The 10,847-nt window shown below is 40.8% G+C and overlaps 1 protein-coding gene across 1 annotated transcript; it reads right to left on the reverse strand.

The window, feature by feature from the left end:
* Positions 1–2,778: 2,778 nt before the first annotated feature.
* gpnmb (glycoprotein (transmembrane) nmb) lies at positions 2,779–10,637 on the reverse strand. Its single transcript, XM_085346553.1, has 12 exons — positions 10,435–10,637; positions 9,166–9,321; positions 8,903–9,064; positions 8,039–8,212; positions 7,788–7,949; positions 7,359–7,667; positions 6,320–6,379; positions 5,983–6,180; positions 5,366–5,471; positions 4,906–5,126; positions 4,692–4,782; positions 2,779–3,036 (listed from the first exon to the last, which is right to left on the reverse strand). Exons 1-12 carry the CDS (start codon positions 10,502–10,504, stop codon positions 2,889–2,891), a joined length of 1,857 nt encoding a protein of 618 aa, XP_085202679.1. The 5' UTR covers positions 10,505–10,637; the 3' UTR covers positions 2,779–2,888.
* Between the last annotated feature and the right edge of the window lie 210 nt (positions 10,638–10,847).

Consider the following 10,847-nt stretch of genomic DNA (forward strand, 5'->3'; position numbering starts at 1 on the left):
TTAGAAATGTATTTGAAGTAGAGGCATTCTTCTATTTGTCAGAATTTAACCCTTCTCCACACCTCTACGCTCCCCTCCCCCAGATAAGATTAAAAACTAAGATCATGAACTCTTTAGAATTGAGAAGAATCAAGTGATCAATTTTTTTTCCCAGTGTTTATAAATATATACATGTCTTGACTTTAATTGAAATCCTCGAAACAATAGTTATTTCCTTCTGCTCTCTATTTTTGGTGGTGTGGCTTCCATGTGAACTTTTGCTTGAATTTCTTTTTGCATTCAGTAGCTAAAACAAGACAATACAGTTGTTTTTTTTGTTTTTTTGATAAAGGGCCTGCCTATTGTTTCTGATTTGTAAGACTTCAAGATAGATATAAGTCCTGTATTTTTTTTTCTTTTCTTTTCTTCCCCTTTTGTCTTTCTCAGATGTTACACTCGCTGATTCGGTAGCTGTTTTGTTCTGTTAGCATTTCTTGGCTGTGTAACGTGGAACATCCTCCTTGGTATGGGACAGATGAGGGACCGGGCCTGAGTTTTTGTAAAAGTGATCAAACTTCAGCTTGATATTCTCTCCTCTGCAACAATGCTTGTGCCCCTTCACCTCCCCCTCACACACAGCTCCACTTGTCAAATGCCTCTAAATAAAGAAAAACAAAATGGAGAAAAACATTTGACACAAATGCATTTTCTTCTAAGATGACTGGGATGCTTTAACTTTTACAGTTAAGTATGATATTACAAAGTGTTTGGGAACCCCAACTAGAAAAAGTCCTGCGGTGCATAGTGTGTAAAAGTCAGCCTCTGCTGACTCTGTAGCTTTTCAGACCTGCTCATGGTCTGGGTTTCCATGACGGAGCAGATCCTGAGGGTGTTAGGTCCTTGGTTATACTGGATATGTGACAAATGGCCTTTATAATTGGGTTGACTGACCCTGTCAAACATGGTCTTTATTTATCACAATAGGTTAAAGAGAAAAATGGACTCACCTGCTCTATTTTCTATGAATAACACTAAAAGAAGCTGTGGGAAGTTGCTTGTAAGAAAAGGAAAACCAAACATTATCATGAGGTTTCAGCAAAGACCCACCAATCTTGTTTTTGATCAACTTGATTAGGTGATCATCAAAATGTGAGCACCTCTATAAAAGCAGCGGTCTTGGCAGGGTGCTATTTAGGTGTGTGTGTGTGTGTGTGTGTGTGATATAACACAATGCCACAATTTTCTCAGGAGTGAGGTCCCAGCAAATTCACCCCAAGGACAGAGCATGTAATGCCCAGAGGCCTCCAGAATTAGAGCCATGTCTTGTACTCTCGAGGCCTGGAGACACGCTGATCAACTATGATTTGTTTGGAAGGGTTCCCAGGAGTCTCTAAGAGCATTACCCCATGGCTTAGGTTTGAAGTTGCATCTGAAACAATGTTTACACATAATACGCAGTGCTACATTTAGCAGAAACCAAACGGTGTATCCACACAGGCTCAGCCCAACTGTCTAGGTCTGTGGCGGAGGGGTAACAATTTGGGCTAATTGTGCAGCCACAGGACCTGGGCACTTTGCAGTGAAGTATTGACCATGAATTTCTCTGTATACCAAAGTATCCCAAAGTGAAATGTGAGTCAAGTCATGCAACAGGACAATGATGCCATGGATGGCACAAAATCTAGAACTGACTGGTTAAAGAGAACATGTTGCAATGGCCCAGTCGGCACCTGAATCACAGGGTGTACTTTACACAGGGATGCAGAGAGTCCTGTGAAAACATTTTCCACATGATTGAAGTCGTGTATGAAGTCGATACGAGTTCCACATGTAATGAGTTGACAATGCCCCAAATTCCAAAGCAACATACGTTAGGTAGTGCTGCATTAGAGAAATATTTAAAGTCACTTGGTAAACTTTGCTAAAGGAGTGAAAAATGTGTAATAGTACGGTATTAAAAACTTTAAGTTTAACAATTTGCCTCTGTGCAGTTTAGTGTACTGTACAGTAAAAGCATTAAGTATGTTGTGTGAACTACCTGCTTTAAAATCGGCGACGTGTGATTTGATTGCATTTGATTTGCAGTGTTTGTTTTGATCACAATAATATACAGGATTGTGTTGGGTTACAGGAAAGTGGTGACTTCCTTGCTTGTTTTAAAAGCCCCAAACGATAGTGCTAATGGTTAAAATCCAGTTTTTCACTAAACCATGAATTTTCTGCAGTTGTGATTGTGTGAAACAGTTTTAAAACAGATTTAACACCACACACGAACAAACAAATTAATAGAACACTAAAAATCAGTTCATCTAACGTTAAATACATTTTTTTTTCCAGCTCCATACAAAGACAGATTCCAGTGTCTTCAAAACATAAGTGGTTAGTTCACAGCCTTTATTTAGTGACTGACTTATTTATCAGCCTTTCATCCTCCTTGATTATGGCTATGTTTAAATCTTGGAGTTAAAGAAATTAAATTATAACTCATTTGAGGAAAACCATGCATGTATCACTAGTAGGATTTTTACCCGTACATTAATATACAGTATTCTAAAGCAATCCATGACAAACGGTACAAAAGCACTTTTCATCAAAAACAGCCATTGCTTGAGCCTAATTCATTTTATAGCAGCTACTACACCCTATGTTGGAATCAAAATGAGTGCCTCAATCACATATTCGACAGCCTCTTCAGTAGAAAATCATCACACCAATCAGCAGCTGCTGTAGCAGTAGCAGTTTTCTGGAGCACAATCAAACAATTAAAACAAGCAAAATATTAGTTTCTTTTACAAATATGGTATTCCTGCTATTTTTGCACTTTAATGCTTAAACTTTTGATTAGATTCATATCTGACAATCACATGCTTTAGGTGTTTTTTATTTTAAGTGATGATGCAGCTCAAAGCCTACAGGGGGTTTCTCTCAGTCAGCAGGTGACTGCTCTCCTCACTGGAGGGGAAGAGTGCCTCCTTCAGGCGAATCATGTGACCTCCAACCCCAGCATGGGGATCCTCCACCAGTGACCTGCGAATGGGCCGGTACACCTTGTAACGCCTGGAAGAAAGATGCAGGACACAAAAATATGATGGGAGGGTAATGACACTTAGAGATGGACCGATCCGATATTACGTATCGGTATCGGTCCGATACTGACCTAAATGACTGGATCGGATATCGGAGAAAAATAAAAAATGTAATCCGATCCATTAAATATCACGAAAGCACCTCACAAAACTTGCAACACGCCGTAACTCACCTCAGAACGTTAGCCTGTCGGAGCAGTATGCATCACGTGATAGAGCGGCTGTGGCATGCGGGACCTGTGGTCTGGATAGCATTTGGAGCTTCGCTAGCAACCTGGCATTTCATCTCCGACAAAGTTATCCCCGAGAGAAGTAAAGCAAGTGTGTAAGTCCATCTCTGAATGTTTGTAAAGCATTCCTGCGTTAAGCTTAACGAGCGACTGCCTCTCGCTCTCCGGCTGCTACTTCAATCGTGAAACTGCTTAAATGATCAGCTGATCGGCTTTTCTGGCGCGAGTCCGTCTTTGTTTTTGGCCCACTTTGCACCAGAAAGAGGAAACCAGCGGCTGAACAACAGCAGCACGTTTAAGCTTGATCAGCTGTTGTTAGAATGTATTTAATATTACTTTCTACTCGAGGATCTTTTTCTACGTAGCTGACGCTGGTAACTGTGCAGGGGCGGATCTAGCAAAGTTTAGCCAGGGGGGCCGATAGGGCATTAACTGGGAAAAGGGGGCACAAAGACATACTTTTCTTTCTTATTCTCATTTAAAATGTCTAGCTTTTAATAAATAATTATCTGACACACAAAGTTTTAATTTGATGTAAAATGAATAGAAGTCAATTACTGTATATAGTGACTATTAAGTCTAATATATATACCCTAGTAAGCTATAGTACTTTTTCCTTTGGGAAGGTACCATCTGTGCAGTCTGCAATTTTGTTGAAGAAAGATGTTGAATCTATTTAATATTTCTTGAAAAATAATTGATTTCTGTTTATTTTTTTTCACACTGCATCAAATTAAGGTTGATTACGTCGATTAAGCATCATGAGGTGGCGCGTGAGGGGTGGTTCCCTATTTTTTATTTATTTATTTTTGTTGTTGCTGGGAGTTGGAACCCTATTAGTTAGGTTGCTTAATATTTACGCTAAGTACTCTTTAAAATACCAGAATAGGGAGGATGGTGTAGGTCTAAGTTTATTAGATTGATCAGTATTGCTGAACTATGAAATATTTTTTTGTATACAGGTATAACAGAATAGCTTTAGTGTAGTTGTTGTTTTAAACTTGAGTATGAACTTGCAGACTTGCAAAATGCAGCAAGATATTTTAAAAAACAGTTTTGTTGATTAAAAAACACTATATCGGATTCATATCGGTATCGGCAGATATCCAAATTTATGATATCGGTATCGGACATAAAAAAGTGGTATCGTGCCATCTCTAATGACACTAACTGGATGTGAGCGGCAAGAGTTGGAAAAAGAATACGAGGTGTTTTACGAGCAGGGTAGTAATCAACTGGAAATTCAGTGAGAATCAAAGTGGCTTTGTGTGCATGTGTAAATGCTTTTTAATGTGGCAGTAAAAGGCAAAGTTGTGCATTAAAATCTTTCTGCATCATATATTCAGGTCTTCACACATTTACTGAAGGAATGCTGCTGCATCTGAAGACTACTCACTTGTAGACCACATAGGCAATGAATGCAAAAATGGCCCCCAGAACAGCACTTGAGGAGAGAACGACTTGGGCAGTGTGAGAGGTTGTGGACACTGATGGGTACAAAGGGCAGTGAAGAGAGTGTAAAACAGACCGGAAACTACAACACACCAGGCAACAGTTTCTACAAAGCTGATTTCAAGAAATATCCTGTTGTATGTGTTTGTGTAGCTAACCAGGTGTGTCCTGGGACTTGTTGATGGTGATGGTGGTGCTGGTGAGGGTCAAGCTGCTGGAGTTCTCCAAAGTGATGTTCACACAGTAGGTGCCCGGTTCCAGAAATCTTCGCGTCAGATGCACTTTGCACTCCGAGAGAGGCGGCACATCGTTGCACATGATGTTGCGTACCTGAGTGCAGCTGGGGTCTGACACGATGGTACAGGCTGAAGTGGGGATGCTGCGGATAAGGGATGAAGGATAAATCAAACCTGTTTCTTTATCTAAAATGTATAGGTTTGTGGGGGGGTGCCATTGCACCTAAGTGACTAAATTGGATGTGCAGGGAGAAGATCATCAAAAATAAAGTTGATAAACTCCAAAGGTTACTGTGATTTCCTCTTTGAATGTTTAAAAAAATTATCTACAGTGTTATTTTTTTTTACATAAATTTAAACAAAGTATATAATAAATGCATACCTGCCCAGACATTTCACCAGGAAGTTGATGTCAGTGTTGGTGACTCTGTGGGCTGACACTTCCAAAATCCGACTGCTTGGCAGGGTGTTCAGTGGGTGCTTGGGCTCTGTGGGGAACAGATTAATTATTTTGTGGGTTTTGGATGTGTAATCCTCTTCCCCCTAAATAATAATATGATGAAGGAACCAGTCAAAGAATCATAGCATGAGGTTGCTTGAATACAAGTTTGTAGAGAGAAACTGGATCGCAACAATCAGGATTTAATGCAGTTTAAATGGAAGAGTGTTTCCTTTTCATTATCAGGGGTGGTTACGCCACACAAGTACGAGTCCCATCCCTAAGTCCATAGTTCGTGATGAAAGTGAAGCAATTCTGGGATGAAATGTGGGCTGGTTTCTTGTATGTTATTATGATAAATGTGACAAAATGGTTTTTGTTGGAAAGCTTTTAAAATCATACCCACTTTCATTAGCATTAAAGCCATTAAAGTATATTGGAAAATGTGCCCTCGCGTTTAGTTTTTTAAACTGCTACACCATGGCTTCTGTACAATGGTTCATGAAAAAGACTCAGTGGTATACAACATAACTTGAAGGATCCCGCACACTCCCACCTACCAACGACAGTGATATTGCCTGTGAAGGTCCCGTAGGCGTAGCGGAAACACTGGTTGCTGTTGCGACGCCTGGTGCGGAGCCACAGCGGGGTGGTGGGGTTGGATTCTGGGGAAACAGTGGAAGGGAGGGGCTCTGTGGTGGGGAGATCCGTGGAAGCAAAAGAGGAGGTGGTCGAGGGCAGGCTGGTGCTGGGCGGCACTGTAATATGAAGCAAATGGGCTCTGCATAGTGATGCACGCTGGTATTTTAACTTCCTCACATGATATGATTCACCCTCTGCATTCGATATTCCTACATAATCACAATCATAATACACATTTAGCTGTAAAAGCCTCACCCTGTGTTGTCTCCATCTTGGCTGTAATCGCATGAGTAGCAAGTGGAGTTGTAGGAGCCTCTGAGGAAAAGACACGGGAGAAACATGTTTTTCCATTAGCACTGATTCCCCGTCTTTTTGTTGTTGTTGTTTTTAAACAGATACTTGTCTGTGTAGGTTCTCAGTGACGTCATGGTAGTCCTGCGAGCTTTAAAAAACTTTTTTAAAGTTAATTGAAGATGTGTAAATACCCGAGACTCTCCCTCTTTGGTTTTAGATCACCTCTCACCTCTTGGATGAGAGGTGAAACTTCTTCAAGAAACTTAAAGAAGTGCAGTCACCTTCTTTTTGCGCTCCGAAGAAACTGTAGGCACTTGCAGATAATGATTCTGTCTTTTAAAGTTTTACATGTATTTTTTGTTTTTACATTCTTCATAACATAACTGTTTAAGTAGCAGTTGCTTCATATCCCCAAAGTGAAGAGAGATAACTTACTTTGTGTGGCTCACATTTCCCTTTTTAAAGTTTATATTTTGGCATTCCAATTATATTAATTAAAAAAGACTGAAAGACTGTATATAAAATAAGCCATAGTCTCAAGGTCGAAAAAGTCAATCGAAAGCAGAGATGCAGTTTTTCTAATGGCCAGCAGGGGGCAGCTCCTCTTGGTTGCAAGGAGATATCTAATTGTATAGACACATTTGAGAAAATGACCCAATTTTCATTTTATTGATGACTTCAGTGAAAACATTCCTCATTAGTTTATGGTCTCAATTGCTTGTTTAACATCTTAATCAATATTATACATTTTCTCCTCTTTTTTTTCCCCAATTGCAGAGAAATTGATGGCAAAGACTTGTCTGTTATGTAAGTGTGCAGTATCCTTGGGTTCTCAGTCAGAGCTACCCCTCTGGTTTCAAAACACCAAGATGGTGACACATGACAGTGTGCTGGCCATCTCCATCTGGTTTTAAGGTTTGTATAAAAAGTTAACAAGTCTTCAGATAATACTTTGCTTGTTTTGTCATGTCTATATCTTTGTGACTACTTGTGACAGAACCTGTGGACGTGGTCGAGGTCGGGGTGTTGGCAGAAGGTGGACATTCAACTGGAAACGCTGCCTCGACCACCAGCTTCACAGTCATGGTCCCCAGCTTACTGTAGGCGTGCGTGGTTACGTTGCGATGCGTTACCAGCTGATTGCCGTCTCGAAAATCCCAGATGTAGTCAATGGAGGCAGCAGTTTTCAGGTAGCCGCTGGGGTCATGGAGGTGGACTTTGAAAACCACATCCTCACCACGGATGAAGATATTCTCAGATTGGTTGACTGCACACTTCTGAGAGATGTCGACCGCCACTGGAATTTTATCTAAGAGAGTGCGTAAGAATAATGTAAATGACGTATTAGGTTTCTGCCTGTTTGTATCTCTGTTTGGCTGAAACATGTAGGCAGATAAAACTGTATAAGCAGAATATTTGTTGTTCCCACCTGTGACAAAGAAGACGGCGTTGTCGGTAGAGAGGGGGCTGTACTTCCTGCGCTCGCGTTTCCTGTAGACCATGACTTCCATGACCTCTGCCCCCAGAGGGATGTTGGTGGTATTGATGGTCACACTGGAGGAAGAGCCGTCACACGTCTCAAAGTACTGGCCTGGGACAAAAAGAAGAGACAAACTGAGTTGGTTTAGATGTTCTTCTTTTTCCTTTCGTATCCTGTGTACATGCAAACTTGTATCTCACCCATTGTGTGCCAAACATAGACGTAGCTCTTTCGTCTCCAGTCATTGCTCTGAGGGAAGGGTCTCCCATCTGGGAACATGTTGCATTTTGCCTTGTCTATACATTTTCCAAAGCCATAGTCATCCAACCAGGAAGTCCAGTTGTACACGTAGCCAGAGCGAACCTGCCCATTGGCTGTTTGACAGAAAATAAAGTGATGTAAAAGCTTTAATTTTAAAAAAATAAAAATGAACTGATTTTGCATGATAAATCTGTTCAGCGATTACACATGGAACGGCTGGTAGCTACAAATGCTAAGATAACTATACTATGATAACTAAAGACAATGAGTAGCCAGGTTCATTGAGGCGTAATTTGTCTATTTTAGTGTTTATCAGCAGCTTGTTCTGGTTTTTATCTTAAGGGGGAGCCTACTTTAACTCTTTCCCTCATAATGACGTGTTTTGACACCCCCTGTGCCCTTAATAACATGTTTTGACATCTCAATATGTATCAATAAACATGTGGTTTGATGACCATCAGATTATGTTCCAGATTTTTTCAAGACTCAAGGGTTACTCCTAGTGGGCCATCTTTTTACAACAGTGTACAATTTAATTTGCTCTTTGGTGGGCTTACATAAATCAACCACAACATTTAAACCACCTGCCAGCTGTGCTGGTCTCTCATGTGGATAAAACTGCTCTGACCCATCAAGTACAGGCCATTTGATTGACTCCTCGTGATCAGTGTTTTCACTTCACCTGTCAGTGGTTATAATGTTGTGGCTGATCAGTGTATATGGCCCCATGATGCTTTGTGGTGGTGTGATGCTATGTGTGTGCAGGTTCATGGCCTGGCCCGGCCTGGCTTTCTTGGCAGCACCTGACGCCTCCAGCTCCGTACCATCCTCACAGTGCTCATCCCAGATCAGGTTCCCATTGGCATCCTCCTTCTGGCAGGGAGGATACTCCAGCTTTGCAGTGAAGGTGATGGAAGAGCCATTCAGAGCTGGACTGTCACTGGTCAAACGGACTTTGGGTTTACCTGCAGAGAGGTGGACTTTCCAGGTGAATGACCTGAAATACCTACGCAAATGTTTCAAAGGTGAAAAAAAAAAACACCCAGAAAACAAATTACCCACCCACCTCTGTGGTGCATAAAATCATTTAACTGTATGTTTAGTGGTGGGTAGATGTAATCATCCCATGGGTTGGTGTCGGGAAGCCAGCCAGGGATCGGTGGGATTGGAAATGGAAACTTCCCTGATAATGAGTGCTTGTGTGGGAATACATCCCTGTATTCTGGGGAGAGATAAAGCAGAGAGACAAGGACAAGGAACCTTAAAATGTATTTTGGTTTGATGTGAGTCCCTCACTAAAGAGCTTCTGTATTTTACTTGAATCCATTTAGAAGTTAAATGTTTCTTTCCTTCATTAGGCTCCTTTAAAATTTAATTAAATGTTAAGTAACAGTGTAGCCCCAAAATACCCGCATAATGACCAAAATCATGTTTATTTCCTGACATGGAAAAATCTGCTTCCAGTACCTGGTTTCCACCTTTAGTAAAAATATTTTACTAAAAGCTCCCATGACTGAAATGATGAAATGATTGAGGGCTGTACAACAGACTACATTTAACTAAGCCCAATAAAACAGGGGGAAAGCATTTGGAACGTTAGGCATAAAAAAATGTTTATTGTTATACAAAAAAGATATTGGATTTATACATTTTTAGTAAGATGACCTAGTTTTTGATCTTTCATCTCCACATTCTTACTTATTTATTTATTTTATTCGGATCTCCACGCCCTTGTTTTCTGCTTTCTCGTCATTTAGCCTGAGTGACATATTTTTCAGCGCAAAAACAAATTAAATCTGTGTAATCTGGTTAAAGGCGAAGAAAAAAACGATCCAAACATCTGGAACGTCTGTACGCAAACAGAAATTTATTCAGCCAAGAGAGCGCATGGCGTGAAAATAGAGGGGGAAAGGTGATTTTAAATTTGCATTTATTAAATTAATGTCACATTTGCTTTTTTTATGATACCGGAGGAAAAAGATTGTTAAAACTTTTTACGGGATTCCATCTGGTTATGATAACAAATTAGAGAAAGCTACGATTTCTCCGTTTTTTCTGGATGTAGAGAATTGTCTGTTTGTGGAGTGAGTAGCAGTCTTAACGGAGCACACGCCTTAATCAGTCTCATGGGACTCTGACTGTAGAGAGCGGATGGCAGGACGAGTTAAATAAACAAATGAATAAACAAACAACCCTAGGAGATAAACATCAAACACCAAAATTATTCAATTCACGTAAAGACATTAAATTAAAAATCTGAAATCAATAAACCAACGTTTTTAAACCATAGCCACAACTCTTTCACTTCAAACTATTCCAAAGTAGCGCCACTTACTTTTGCGTCCATCAGCTTGATAAAGAAAGCAGGCACAAGCCAGGAGGGAAACACACTGCCAGGCTTTCATTTTCACTCGTCCGTGGGGGGTAAAAACAGTCGTCTCTGCAGCTTTAAGTACCCACGAATAGTGTCTCTGTGCGCCGACACAGCGTGTCCCTCTTTCTCCTCGTCCGGATTTCCCAGTACTACCCCTCCGTTTGTCCCGCTGTCCACTAATTTAAAGTGGCTCCGCTGAGCGCACAAACATGTGATGTTTCCTAACGAGACACATCTCATCACTCATTAGTCCCCCAAACTCAGGAAACTCATGAGAGACGAGATGCGCGCGGACTGCACCGTGCGCATGCTCATCCTCTTCTTTCTCTCCCATTTGACAAAAAGTTCAGTGACTTTTAATCTGCTCAATCTTT

This window comes from Diplotaxodon limnothrissa, linkage group LG22, assembly GCF_057381915.1.
Source record: "Diplotaxodon limnothrissa isolate DT_005_m linkage group LG22, D_limnothrissa_male_GT1.1, whole genome shotgun sequence".
Lineage (NCBI taxonomy): Eukaryota > Metazoa > Chordata > Actinopteri > Cichliformes > Cichlidae > Diplotaxodon > Diplotaxodon limnothrissa.